We start from the raw sequence: 14,162 nt of genomic DNA, 5'->3' as shown, positions 1-14,162 counted from the left end.
TATATATATCCCAATTAAAAATTTAGAAAACTTCCTTGAAAGCTGCTTTTCTACAGCTTTTGAGGAAGACGGAACATTTTCTGCTTATCTCATTGGAGTTTCTTTTGACCACCAGTCTACCACTTGTAGATGGTTATAGATGGTTGGATGGCATCACGGACTGGACATGAGTTTGGGCAAGCTCTGGGAGATGGTGAAGGACAGGGAAGCTTGACATGCTGCAGTCCATGGGCTGCAAAGAGTCGGACGAGACTTAGTGACGGAACCACCACAATGGAAACCACTTGTAGGTTTCAAGGTCAAAGTCTGGAATTCCATCAGCACTAATGGGGAGAAATTGTAAACAGATTAAAAAGTGAGAGGAAGCAGGCCAGGGGGGTCGATTATCAGCCAGGGACTATGGACAGGGGGAGATCTGCATTCACCCAACTCTGGGGCCCCATGATTGACCCTTGACCTCCTGGAATCCCTGTCTCTCACCTCAGAATTCCTTTTCCTGCTCATTTCATATCTGTGGCAAGTATTTGTGACGCAGCTGTTAAAGCCACAGCTGGGCCTCATTCCTTAAGCGTTTCGGCTCCTTGTGAGCTGGGATTTCCAGCAACTCTAGGGTTTCTGCAACTTTTAAAAAAATTTTATTTTTAATTGAAGGACAGTTGCTTTACAATATTGCTTTGATTTCTGCCATGCATCACCATGAATTAGCCGTAGGTGTGCGTATGTCCTCTGCAACTCTTGACACGATTGTTTTCACCTAGGATCTCGCTAGGAGGTCACGTGCCTCTCTATGTCAGGCACTTGGGGCCACTCATCCAGGCTGTCATCTGACAAATCCCGGGTGAGCGCTGGTTCTCCAGGATAAGGGGGCTCATTCCTGCCAGTGAAGGACCCCTACGCTGCCCTTCTCTGGCTGAGACAGAGTCAGAGATCGTGTAGTTCAGAGGTCCACCGTCTCGCACAGTCACCAGTTTACAAATGCAGTCGTGTTGGTACCAACTTTATCCTGAAGGGCAGCTGGACTGGAGCCCTTCGAGCTGCACCCCTCGGATGGCTGCATTCTTTGTCCAGGTCTATGTTGTGGGTATGTCATGGGGAGATGGGAGGCTTGACCCTTTTCTGTGGGAAAGGCTGAAAGATGAGGTGTAGGGGGCAAGGAATGCTCCCAAGACTGCCAACCCACAGGCACGCTCGGGAATAGCCTTGCCCGTGAATATCGAAACACCACGTCTCATCAGGGTGGTGAACAGACTCTGACCAGAGCTCCCCCGCATGTCCCCTCCAGGCTTCACCCTAATAGGAGCTAAAGGGTCATCTCTTGGCCCAGCAGGGAGACTCCAGGACCCTGGACTGGCCTCTAGCCTGCACCTCGGTAGGTATTTTCTGCTTCATGGCCTGGAGAAAGCCTGGAAAGGCAAGAGCCGGACGAATCACAAGGCGTCCCCACGGCCGCAGGGGTGTCACCCAGACACACAGCCAGGCTCGCTTCTGCCTCGCTGTGTCTGTGCAGCGTGGGGACTGGGCACACATCCTGATGCAGCCCAGCCCTCCCGGGACGTGATTTCCTGCATGACAGGCACAGCTGAGCTGTCCCCCAGCGCGGGAGGGAAGTGCCATGTCGCAGGATAGTCCAGGCCCCGAGGAGGCTCCTGAGAACAGACCCCGCAGGTACAAACACTTCGTTTGTGGCAGAGGGCAGGTAGATGGCATCCTTGGCTCCATCGGCCGAGAGCAGGGACGGGCCCCAGGAGAGCCCGCGCTGGGGACATCTCAGTCTTTCATACTTGAGAGCCCTGGACGGACCAGGAAGCCCAGCACAGACAAGGTGGTCACGGGCCAGGCTGGTGTGCCTCCTGCTCCCCGGGGGGCTGCTTTTACCCCTTGTTCAGCTCTGCTGCCTGGGGCCACAGGACTCACAGCCCAGGCTTAGCCCGTCGTCTGTGGCTGGTGAGTGTTGAGGCTGGCTGAGCATGGGTTGAAAATTTTCCAAACATGGAGCATTTCAGAAGGGAGTGGATTTATTAAGAACGAGGAGTAGAGATCAAGTGGGCACAGTGAGCGCAGTGACCTCCTGACATATCAGGGAAGAGTCGACAGTTTTCCTGAGTTAATAGCAATTCTTAGAGCCTCGAGACAAAATTCCTGCCGGAAGGTTGGCATTAGGTTATTGGTTAGGGCGCTAAAGGGTGCTCAGTGGAGTGGGCATCTTTGCCTAAGGGGGATCCAGGAAGAAGCTTGTTAGTGATCATCAGGGCCTTTGGCAACAGTTACACAGGGGCTCAGTCGGCTTCAGAGGTGATCTTGGTCCTGGGCTCCGCACCTGCGGCCTCGGGGGCAGAACTCACCAGGGAGGGAGCCTGGGGCTGGCAGCTGGCTCTGCTGCCCCACGCACCCACCCAGTACCCTGGACCCGCTGGTCCCTCACCCCCACACCACAGTGACCACAGAACAGTTGAGAGGAGGGGAGAGAGGCAGCCCCCTGGCCTTGTTGCGAGCACTGGCTTTGGAGTCTCTGGGTTTGACTCTTGCTCTGCTGTCCTCGGGCACATACCCAGGCCGGATTCCCAGCGGCGGAGACGACCCTGACTCTGCCCTCTGCCCCTCACCCCCTCACAGGGCACAGCCCCACGTGCGTTCCTCTTGCGACCTTTGCTCCTGTCCTTCCAATGCGATGCTCTGTCCTCCTGGACGTGAAGCCACCTGGAGGCAGAATCCAATTCTCTCCTCCAGACTCGAGTTAGAACAGTGGTCTTTCCCCATGCCCCAGAGGACCTGGGCGTGGCTGGGCTTCGGGGGTCCAGAGGCAGCCCCCCCTGTAGAACCCAGTTTTTCTCTTGGCTGTGGCCCCGCCCACCCTCGGGAGCAGAGCCCAGCGCCCGGGAGCCGACGGCCTTTCATGGGGGGTCCACACCTTAGTCCCAGTCCTAGCCTGATGCTTCACTTCTATGGACCTGTTTCCTCCTCTTTAAAGAGGATGGTCCTGCTGGCTTCCTGGGCTTGAGGGCTGACGGATGGGGGGAAACACCTTGGACCAGGTGCCTGGGTCTCGTGATAACTGAAGACCCCGTTTTCCTCCAGCTGGGTCTTGGGAGCAAAAAGAGACGCCAGAGAGAGATGGTTGAGGCTTTATTCAGGAGGCACTTGGGAGGGAAGGTGGGCCCTGGGGTCTCCTGTGGCCCCTGGAGGCCAAGGACATTAGAAGCCAATGACGACAGGCATCTGAGCCACCTCAGAGTCACCCGCAGAGGGTTCGGTGGGAGCCCCGGAGTTGTCCGCTGGGGGCACGGGGCTGGCCTCAGAGTTGTCCTCGGGGGGCAGCAGGCTGGCCCCCGCGCTGGTCACCGTGGGCAGGGCCTGGTAGGTCTGGGTCCAGAACTGCAGGTAGTTGGTCCTCAGATGCAGCTTCATAGAGTTGCTGTCCATCTGCTTGTTGATTTCCAGGTAGTTGTCATCTTCCAGGGTGTAGGGATCCCAGTTTGTGGGCACTGTCGAGTGGCCCGTGTTAGGGTCCCTGCAGAGCGAGAAAAAAGGCTGGGTGGCTGGGTGGGGCCAGGGGGCTCACAGGAAGCTGGAGACCCCCATCCCCTGCTCACCTGGGCAGTCTTCCACCCTCTGCCCCATGGGCACTTCCATGTCTCCCAGGCACTGGTTGGGCACGTGAACATCCTGGGGCCCAGTCGGGAGCCCTTGGCCTCACATGGACGGGGTGCCCGGGCTCAGGGAGGGTAAGTGTTTAAGGGAACAGGGACTGAACCCCCAGCCTGCAGAGTGATGTGGACAGAGGCCGTCCCCACCCCTGCCTTACCCAGTTCTGGCAAAGTTGGTCCAGTAGGCAATCATGGCCTTGGAGACAGTCCTGTCTTGGGCCCGGTAGCCCAGGGGGGTGGCGAAGGGCTTCCCAAAGACATACTGGAGGTCATCGGCGTGGTCAGCCCCCATCCACTTGGGGTAGATGGGCATCCGAGACGGTTGGGAGAACAGGTAGGTATAGGTGTTGGCGCTCCTGAGGAGGGAGGGGAGATCACCCAGGTTGGCAGGGTGCCCACCTGGGGCCACCCACCCCAGAGATGGGCCCCAGGGGAAGGCCGTGGGGGAGTAGGGAAGGGTCTGGGCAATTCCCATAAGACTCAGGAAGGGGAATTCCCTGGCAGCCCCGTGGTTAAGAATCAGTGCTTTCAGTACCAAGGGCACAGGTTCAATGCCTGGCTGGGGAACTGAATCCCACAGACTATGCAGCAAGTTCAAAATAAATACATAAAAAAAGACTCAGGAAGGATCTGGATCTTTTCACCCAGGAGAAGGAAAACCGTGGCCCAATTTTTGACTTCATGGATTCTACAATTTCAAGTGCGTTTACACTTGGCCTCCGCCAACGGTATAGAGGCATCTTCCTTCATAATTCGGTATCGAGAAAGGTTGTTTTTCTCTGCACATGAATCTATAGTCTTGATTTGATGGGACAAGGTAGGTTGCGTCCTCGGTTATTTCCTTTTGGCCTTGACTGACAGGAAGCTCCAACCAAATTTATTGCTGAGTTTTCATGCTAGATTTCTGTGTGCGTGTGTGCTCAGCCATGTGTGACTCTGCGACCCCATGGACTCCTCTGTCCATGGGGAATCTCCAGGCAAGCATGCTGGAGAGGGTTGCCATTCTCTCCTCCCGGGGATCTTCCCGACCCAGGGATCGAACCTGTGTCTCCTGTGTTGGCAGGTAGATTCTTTACCACTGTGCCACCTGGGTTCTAGGTGAAATTTTATCTTCCTACTTTTTAAGCATCCCTAGCTTATTTTTCATTTTCGTTGGCTATTATCACATAGAGGGTTTAAAAGTGGCCACAGGCTTGTTCTGAAAGTTGTCAAATTTGAAACCCACCGCAGAGAATATCACCCAGCGGCACTGCCCTCCAGACAGCTTGTGGATGGAAGGCCGACTCAAGGACTTTCTGACGGGGAGGGCCGAGGGGTGTGGGAGAGCGTACAGGCCTGGCCTGGGCCGGGAGTCACAGGAGGGTTCGGTAAAGCCCCCGAGCTGAGGCTGGGAGGATGGGCCCTCTCAAGGCCCGTCAGGCCTGGCAGACAGCGCAGGCACAGGTGGGGACCGACCCTGGCTTTGCCAGGCCTCCTGGACTCCTGGGAGCTGCCCGCCTCGAGGCCTCGCTGGGAAGGTGTTTGGGATCCCCGGTGGGCCACACGCGCCCGCCCTCCTCACTTGGCGTGGCTCTTGTGCTGGGCCACGGCAATCTTTGTGGGGATCAGGAAGAGGATGTCAGTCTCCAGGTCCACCATGGTCTTCTTCCTGGTCTCCTGGGATGAGTCCTGGGCCCAGGGCTCGGTGTACACCTCGTACGTGGCATTGGCACCTCTGAGCCCCTTGGTGACGGTGAGCCCGCTGACCAGCTTATAGAAGTCCTCCCTGCAGACAGCAAACGAGCACTGGACCCTCCACCCCCTGCCCACAGGAGGGCATCTGACGCCCTGAGATTGCAAGATTGAACCAGTCAGTCCTCAAGGAAATCAACCCTGAATATTCACTGGAAGGACGGATGTTGAAGCTGAAGCTCCTGTACTTTGGCCACCTGAAGTGAAGAGCCGACTCATTGGAAAAGACCCTGATGCTGGGAAAGATCGAGGGCGGGAGGAGAAGGCGGTGACAGAGGATGAGATGGTTGGATGGCATCACCAACTCGATGGACATGAGTTTGAGCAAGCTCTGGGAGATGGTGAATGGACAGGGAAGCCTAGCGTGCAGCAGTCCATGGGGTTGCAAAGAGTCAGACACGACCGAGCAACTGAGCACCAGTAACACCAAGGCAGCAGAGGGCCACAGACGGCCCCTCCCCACCCTCACGGTGCCGACTTCCTCATTCGGCTGATGCCACCCCCGCCGCACCCCCTCCACTTCCCCGGCTTACTCCGTGACGTCCTGTTTGTTGCTGTTGATGGCTGGCACGTCCATCCCGACAAAGAGGTGGCCGTCCATGTCATTGGTGCCCGCTATGTAGTCGACGTCCGCGGCGTTGGCGTACAGGTTGACAGGGTCATCAGGGATGAAGTCTCCATCGATGACGGGGACGAAGGACAGATAGTGCAGCTTGGGGTCTGGGGGCGAACAGCAGCAGGTTCCAAACCTTCTGCTACCCACCTGCGCCTGCCCCAGACCTCCAGGGCAGGAACTGACTCCATCCTGAGGCCACCAAGGAGCTGCACCTCCTTTGATGGAGACAGGGGCTCCTCGGCTTCAGCATTATTGACCTTCCGACCTCTTCATTCTATGTCATGGGGGCGCCGTCCTGCGCAGTGTAGAGTGTTAGCAGCCTCCCTGACCTCGACCCACTAGACGCCAGTGGTGCTCCCTCCCGGGCTGCGACCACCAGAACCGCCTGCAGGCTCTGCCATGCGTTCCCTGGGCGCAAAATCCCCCAGGACGAGAAGCGCTGGTCCAGGCGCCGGGCCTGCTCTCTCACTGCAACCTGATGCCCTTCTCCTCTCCCTGTTCTCTCTCTCTCTCTCTCTTTTTTTTTTTTTTTTGGTCCCTGTTCTCTTGCTCTCTTGAATCAAGAAGGAGGAAAGTCTAGAAATCTTGGAGGGGACCGTTGGAGAAAGAGGTGCCCCCTCTCTGTGGCAGGTTCCAGCGTGTCAGCCAGAAATGGTGTGAGACCCCTGAACTGGCCCCAAAGGACCGTATGCCCTGTCCCCATTAGGCCTGTCCCGTTTCCCCTCCAATTCAGCTCAAAAGAAAATACAGTCACATTTCTGCAAATCCATGACTACTGCTACCAGGACACCAACATCCAAGTGCTCAAGTCTCTTATATAAAATGGTGCACTTTTGCATACAACCTACCGACATCTCCCCATATACATATGTGTGTGTGGCTCCTCTGTCCATGGGATTCTCCAGGCCAGAATACTGGAGTGGGTAGCCGTTCCCTTCTCCAGGGGATCTTCCCAACCCAGGGATCGAACCCAGGTCTCCCGCATCGCGGGCAGATTCTTTACCAGCTGAGCCACCAGGGAAGCCCAAGAATACTGGAGTGGGTAGTCTATCCCTTTTCCGTCAGATCTTTCCAACTCAGGAATCGAACCAGGGTCTCCTGCATTGCAGGCAGATTCCTTACTGAGCTATCAGGGAAGCCCTGTGATGGGGGGCAGGGGGGACCGTGGGGAGGGCGGGAAGCCAATTCAAGTTTTGCTTTTTGGAACTTCCTGGAATTTTTTTAATGTTTTCAGTCTGCAGTTGCTCGGCTCCCCGGACGCGGACCCCTCAGATCTGCAGCTGGTCTGCATCTTGGGCCGAGATGTTCACGTAACACTTGGGGTTCACTTCACATCAGGTCCAGACGCAAACGATGGCGTCTGCATTGCACTTGACCTTGGAAGGGGTGAGAGAGAACGATCGCTTCCTGGGTTGATGAGACTGACACTTGCAGGATTTTGCCGCTGGGCCCCTGGCCTTCCTGGGGTACAGAGTAGCGGAGCTGGAAGGGGAATGCTGCAGCAGGTGTTCAGGAGATGTTTGCTGAATTCATGAGTGGAGGAAAGAATGAATGCTTATCTATGTGCAGAGGCTGTCTTGATCTGGGGTCCATAAATCTGCTGAAAATCATGCACGAATGACCGCCTATGTGTGCATGGTTGGGGATGGGGCCAAACTGTTCTCCAAGGGGTCATGGCCCACCGAAGACAAGAGGAAAGACACCTCCTCCACTTCCAGCCATGGCCACAGAGGCCTGCCGGGGCAGGGGTGGCAACGAGCTGCCTGGGGATGCCAGTGAGCTGGTAACAGAGCCAGGATGAGATCCGGCATCCAGTGGGAAGCCCCCGGGTCCCCAGCCCCCAGCAGCCCCTACTCACATTCCGTGCTTCCCAGGGGCAGCTTATAGGCCAGCGTCAGGGCACGGGGGTCAGTGATCTTCAGACACCCAGCCATCTTGCTGGTGTCGTCCACGGGGCAGCCCACCTTCTCTGCAATCTGGGGGTTGGGGACAGAGAGGCAGTGCTCAGGTTGCTGGACACAGGGTCCAGAAGAGAGTGAAAAGGAGGGAGGCTCCGCCCCCAGAGCGCCCCCTTACCCTTTTCGCCCAGAAGAGGGGGTCCTGCTGGATGGCCCAAGGGCACAGACCCACTCCACTCTGGCTGATGGCTCGCTTGATGAGGCCCTTGTTGTAGGGAGAGAGGGTCTGCAATACAGAGAGGTCCAGTCACCCCCCGTGCCCGCCTGTCTGCAGGGCTCGGCCAGGGACACCCCGACGGAGGCGCCCGTCAGCCTTGCTTCTCCCCATCACCGTCGACTGCCTCCCACTCCTTTGAGTGACCCCTTTAGGGGCCTCCAGACCTGCAGAGAGACGCTGGCGCCTCCAGCCGACTCCCCAAAGAGGGTGATGTTGTCAGGGTCTCCTCCGAAGGCCTCAATGTTCCTCTTCACCCAAGCAATGGCCATGTGCTGATCCCAAAGGCCATAGTTACCTGTGGGTGGGGCAGGAGGGCTTCCTCAGGGGGCTTGGCCCACATTAGGCGCACAGTCCATGTGGGTGGGATGACATCATCCCTGATGGCGTGGAGACCCTGTCCAGCCCCAGGGCGGTGCGTGCTGTGTCCCCAGGAGGCTGGATGGGTGGGTGCTGGGGGAGGGGAGTCTCAGGCCGGGGTAAGGGGAGCTGGAGGCCGGGGGCTCAGCTCTCTCGGTCCGGCCAGAGTCCCTCCAGTCTGTCTGGGGAATTCTGTGTTGTTCCCCACCCCGCCCCGAGGTGCCCTCTGGGTGTGCCACCTCCTGTGTCTCTCAGTGGCTCCCACCCCCACGTCTCTTGGGGTCTGGCCAGCTGGCCGGCAGCCTCTTCTCTTTCGCTTCAGCTGCCAAGCGGCTCCTGTGTCTCACGGTCCAGCTCCAGCCCCCCTCATTTAGCAGATGGGAGGCTGGGCCCTTTCTGGGGGACTGTGGGGAGCTATCTGGGGATGAGGGATGCTGAGGGGCGTGGCCTCTGGGCTCAGAGCTCAGAGGCCGGGCACACTGGCTCCCCCCGCCTGGTGCCCCCGGCAGACCTGGCAGGTTGGAGTCCCCGGTGCTGAGAAAGCCCAGGGGCCCAACGCGGTAGTTGAACGTGACCACGATGACGTTGCCCCGTGTGGCAATCTCCTCCCCGTCGTAGAGGTAGTTGCTGAGAAAGTTGGCCCCTTGGCTGGCCCCCATGAGGAAGGCGCCTCCATAGATCCAGATCATGACGGGCAGGTCGTGGGAGACTGAGGGGAAGGGGAGCAGGCTGCGTGATGCCAGATACACCCCTCCGACACCCCCACACCCCGCCCACGTCCTGCCCATCCCCCCACCCCATCCGATCTGTGCTGAAGTTCAGCTCTGGAGCCCAGAGACACAACCCAGGGGCCGGAGCCAGGCCTCTGGCTGCTTGGGGAGCTGGAGGGCATGGTGGGGGGGGACGGACCTTCCTTCCTGCCCTGGGGGACCCAGATGTTGAGGTAGAGGCAGTCTTCATTTCCGTAGGTGCTGTCCTGCGTGAGCGTGGCCTGCAGGCACCGTTTCTTGAAGCTCTTGGCCTTCAGGGTCCCTGCGGGTGGCCGGAGGGGCTGGCGTGAGGGTCGGCCCCCCAGCCTCGGGACCCGGCCCGCCCTCACCTGCTCCCACCTTGCCAGCCGGGGTGTCGCTCGGGCTTCTCCAGGGCCTTGGGGGCAGCAGCGAAGGGGATGCCCTTGAAGATGTCAACAGAGTCGCCAAAGAGGCTCAGCTTCTTGTTGACGCCCTCCACGAAGCCGCCTTCGGTGTATACGGAGCCCAACTGGCCAGGGAGGGGAGAGTTCAGGGGGGCTTTGGCTGGTGGGCCCCCAGAGGAGGATAGCCCCCCTGCAGGCTCCGGGTTCCCAGAAGTTCCCCCGAGACAGCTTCAGGGAAGGGCCCACCTGCATCTGGGACCGAGACCCCTGCCACCTGCTCACATCGCTGGAGGAGCCGGTTCACTCCCCATCCCACCCCACCCCACTCCTACCCCTGGGGTGTCCCGCTCCCTGAATCTCAGAGGAGGCTGGTTCAAGCCATGAGTCCGCACTCAGGGAAGCATTCCAAGGGGGCTGGGACAGGTGGGGTGGAGGTTTGGATTCTCACCATGGCTGCCCGTGACCTTGAGCCTCAGTTTACCCGCCTGTAAGATGGGTGACAACACTACCCCCCTCGTGGCCTGTCGGCTTGTCCAGCTGCCGGCAGTGGTTGGCCGCCTAGGGACGCCAAATGGTTCACGCCCAGCAGTAAGCTCCCTGATCAGCAGGCCCGTCTTCCTCCGCCCCTCATCTCCCCCTCGACTGAGTCCCCTCAAATCCTCACAACCCCTGTGCTTCAAGCTGGGACAGACCCCTGCCCACCCAAGGTCGCCAGAACTCCCATTGAGCTGGCGCCAGATGGGTCAAGTGTCCAGCCCTCACCAGCGGCCTGGGGGCTGGCGTCCATCAACCCACTTTTCCTGAAGGGAGCTGAGGCTTTCCCGTTTGGAGTTGCTGCTGGGCAGCTCCTGTCTGGCCTCAGAGCTGGGCCCTTCTCTCCCAGAGCTTCGCCGCCTGATCTGGGGGGAAAGCAGGTCCGGGCTTTCTGGATCTCTCCTGAGCTAGGTTCCAGGGGGGCGAGAGTGGGCCAGCCCCACATCCCAGGCCTGACCAGATCCCAGCCACCCTCTGATCTAAGTCTGGGCTGGGAGGGGCCCCCTGCCTCGCTGGGGCAGGGGGAACAAAGTTCCAGGCCGGGCTGGAACTACGGAGAAAGAAGCCGAAAGAAATCCCTGCCAGATGCCCTGGGAGTTGGGCCCCTGTCTCTCCCATCCCTCCATGCTCCAGGCGTTTTTTCCTGAACAGCCTCCCGGCTGTTGGGAGAGGGCACTGGGGGGCTAGGGATTGACAACTCTGTGTGACTGAGACCGGCCTGAAGGCCCCCCATGGTGGACAGGGCGTGGGGACCCTGGCCATGTCGGCAGCGTGGGTAGGGGTGTCGCTGGCTGCTGGAACAGCACAGAGGAAACCAGGGCCTCCTCAGCCCCCAGGAAAGAACCCCCCAGAAGGAGAGCGGCAAAAGGAACCCAGGACCAGGGCCTGAAGCTCTAGGCAGCAGGGGTCTGAAGAGCAGGCTGAGGGGTGGAGGGACCAGCCTGCGGGGTGCATGGGCCCCTAACCGGAGCCCTGCCAGAGCACCCACACCATCTGCGTGTGGCTGTTGGCTCCGTCCTGGAAATGTCTCCCTGCCCGGGTGCTCACACCCGCAGGAGGTCAGTGAGGGTGGGCAGGGTTGGCTGCCCCAGGAGGGTTGGCTGGGCCTCCTGACTTGTGTCTGGGCAGAGACGCTGTAGCAAGCAGGTGCTGGAGGAGCAGGAGATGGAGGTTACACCAGGAGCCAGACTCCAGGTTTGGACTAACGTGGGTTCCAGATTCCTGCTCGGCTACAGTGGCTGTGTGATATTGGGCAAATAGCCTGTCTGCTCTGGGCCCCCGTCACCCCTTCTGGGAAAGGGGGACCACACTGACGTCTCTAGACAGACGACGGAGCCAGAGGGGGGTTGTGGGTCAGGTGGCTGACTCAGCAAGTTTGACCAGTTACACTTGAATTTCAAATAAACAACAATATATATATTTTTAAGTGTATGTCCTAATCATTGGGTGAAACATACACCAAAATTGACTCATGGTTTATGTGAAATTCCAGTTGAATTGGATATTCTGTGTTTGGCAGCCTGAGTCATCCTGCTAGAAATGCAGAGTAAGTGCCCGGGAGATGCTGTTAACAATGGTGGTCGGGTTCTGCCAATGACTCTCGTCTTCCCCCTGCTGGGCCCTGTCCCCAGGTTCCAGGTCTGGCTTAGTGGAGGTGAGAGGGGGCTCCCTCCCCTGGCCGACCTCTCAGCTGGGCTCTTGCTTACCTTCGCTGCACTCGCTACTGCCAAGCAGCAGGCGAGGCCCAAGACGGCTAGCTCCCAGCGCCCCATGGTGTGCGGCTGCCTCTGCGACACCTGCCCTCGGGGCCTGCGGGTATTTATGGGGCTGGAGGCAGCCCAGAGCTTCCCCTCCTCCTGTCACTGGCCCTTCCTCCAGGCTGGCCACACTCCAGGTGGCGTACCTGGGGCCAGGGGACAGCTGCTGTTTCCAGCGGGGCTTGGGCTGGGCCAAGGTCACACGCAGACACACACGTCACATGCACACACGTGCGGGGATGGTCTGTCTTTCCCAGGGTCCTCTGCGCCCACGTGACCTGGTCCCCACAGGGCACCTGTGCAGATGACTGCCTACTGGGAGCCCAGGCAGATGGCAGGGCGGTGGGGAGGGCAGGGGCTCAAGGACTGGAGCTTGGCTGGGTGCACAGTGCCGACCAAGGACTTGCTTTTGCCCTCAGGGAAATGGGCTCGCTGTGTCCCTGTGCCCTGACTGCAGTTCAGCAGAGGCCGTTTACAGGGTCTGGGCCTGTGACTTCTGGGACAGAGCTGGCCATGGGCTACCGGGTGGCTGGTATGGCCCCCCGCTGGTACCCAGGGTGCGCTGGGTGTCTGTACAGTGTGAGATGGGGTGAGGGCTGAAGCAGCGCCAGGTCGTCACCAGGCAGCACAATGCTCGGAGGCGGGGACGAGACTCCGGTCCTGCCTGGAGGCTTTCCCCAAGGAGAAGGAAGGGCCAGGCTTTTCAGCCACACAGACGGCCCAAGCAAAGACCCCGGGGCCACCAGCCTGTGGCCAAGACCCACAGAGACCTGCAGAAACACAGTTGGTCCATCTGCCTGTCCGCCTATCATTTCCAGCGCCCAGATCTTTTGTGATGCCGAGTGAGTGGAGAGAAGCTGCAGAAATGTGGGGGGTGGGTGGCAGCAGGTGGGAGCCAGGAGTTAGGATGCTGGGAAGGACTGGTGCCGTTTGAGGGATGCCGGCAGTGACAGGAAGATGCGCATGTTGGCTCACACCTTTGCCTAGCCCCTCCAGTTCTAAGAATCTGCTCTAGAGGAAGTGACTGTGAATATGGGGGAGGGGAAGCCTCCTGTGCTCGAGGAAGTTCAGTGGCAGTAAAAACCAAGGGGGGCACCCCAGAGCAAACGGTGGGCTGGGTCTAAGACCGGAAGTGAGGTGGAGGAGCCTGGGCCATCGCAGTGCCCAGAAGCAAGAAGGCTGGGAAGACCAGATGGTGTGTCAAAGGACACAGCAGCCAGCCTGGGACTGTTCTCAGGCCAGAGATGAGACGAGCTGGGCAGCAAAAGCAAGACTGCGATTGATGGAAACAAATCATCGCAAAGCGAAACAGGTCCCCCTGGTCATCACTACGTCCAGAAACGAGGTCAGGGGACAAGGGTGACCACACCCCAACCTGCCGGTCAATCAGTGCTCGTGTCTCTAGAGGGGCCCAGCAGACACTGGGGCCTCCCGACTGCAGGGGCACATCTGAAGGAGAATTGCTGTTAATTTGTTAGGGGTGATGACACCATCACTGTGTTTTTAAAACAAAAGCCTAGAAACATACACTGAAGTACCAATTTCCTTAAAACAGTTCCAGCAAAGCACAAATACTAAATAGAACAGAAACACGGAGCGGGATTGCCTGGGGGTCCAGTGGCTGATTCCATGCTCCCGATGCAGGGGGCCCAGGGTCAGGAAACCAGACCCCGCACGCCACCACTGAAGATCCTGCATGCTGCATGAAAGCAGCCACGTGCCACCACAAAGACACGAAGCAGCTAAACTGGCAAGTGTGGTTTCTGAAGCCAGGAGTAGATGCAACAGATCTGGTAGAGGGCAACTGGGGCTTTTTATACAATATGCAGTATTTTCATGTACATTTGCTCTTTTCCATAGATAAAATGCTATTTAAAGGGGGTGGTGGTGTAGGCATGCAGGTTTCTAAGCTGAGAATGACTGAGCCGTTGTCGAGAACCTGGCAAGGCCATGCAGTCTGGCACACGGCAGGCGGGCTCTGGGAACCGTGGGGCTGAGCTGCAGAGGCAGGGTGCTTGCCTGCCCCAAGCGTGCCTTTCTCAGCTCTGCACAGGAACTGAGGTGGCTTCCTGGCGGGGGGCCAGAACCCAGACCCTCTCCCCTGAGGTCTGAGCTAGGCAGCATGGCTCAGGAGAGGTGGGACAAGTCCCAGCTGAGATCCACCGGCCAGGACTGGGGCCTGCGGGAAAACCTTGCAGACATGAGGGGCGGGG

The 14,162-nt window shown here is 58.7% G+C and overlaps 1 protein-coding gene across 1 annotated transcript; it reads right to left on the bottom strand.

Moving 5' to 3' along the window:
- Positions 1 to 3,110: 3,110 nt before the first annotated feature.
- CEL (carboxyl ester lipase) lies at positions 3,111 to 12,002 on the bottom strand. Its single transcript, XM_061433975.1, has 11 exons — positions 11,899 to 12,002; positions 9,633 to 9,783; positions 9,433 to 9,555; positions 9,035 to 9,232; positions 8,331 to 8,461; positions 8,068 to 8,175; positions 7,850 to 7,967; positions 5,909 to 6,095; positions 5,206 to 5,409; positions 3,803 to 4,000; positions 3,111 to 3,508 (listed from the first exon to the last, which is right to left on the bottom strand). Exons 1-11 carry the CDS (start codon positions 11,962 to 11,964, stop codon positions 3,193 to 3,195), a joined length of 1,800 nt encoding a protein of 599 aa, XP_061289959.1. The 5' UTR covers positions 11,965 to 12,002; the 3' UTR covers positions 3,111 to 3,192.
- Between the last annotated feature and the right edge of the window lie 2,160 nt (positions 12,003 to 14,162).

Source organism: Bos javanicus, chromosome 11, assembly GCF_032452875.1.
Source record: "Bos javanicus breed banteng chromosome 11, ARS-OSU_banteng_1.0, whole genome shotgun sequence".
Taxonomy (NCBI): domain Eukaryota; kingdom Metazoa; phylum Chordata; class Mammalia; order Artiodactyla; family Bovidae; genus Bos; species Bos javanicus.
The sequence above is the reverse complement of the archived record's forward strand: the minus strand, read 5'-3'. Positions and strand labels throughout refer to the sequence as shown.

Bases quoted from the DNA above. Each gene is read 5' to 3' on its own strand.
- CEL (XM_061433975.1), bottom strand. From the start codon at position 11,964: ATGGGGCGCTGGGAGCTAGCCGTCTTGGGCCTCGCCTGCTGCTTGGCA. The intron at 9,233-9,432 runs GTCCGTCCCCCC...CCTTCCCCTCAG, and splicing joins CCCCCAGGGCAGGAAGGAAG to TCTCCCACGACCTGCCCGTC. The intron at 6,096-7,849 runs GTGAGTAGGGGC...GTTCGCCCCCAG, and splicing joins GCCCCTGGGAAGCACGGAAT to ACCCCAAGCTGCACTATCTG.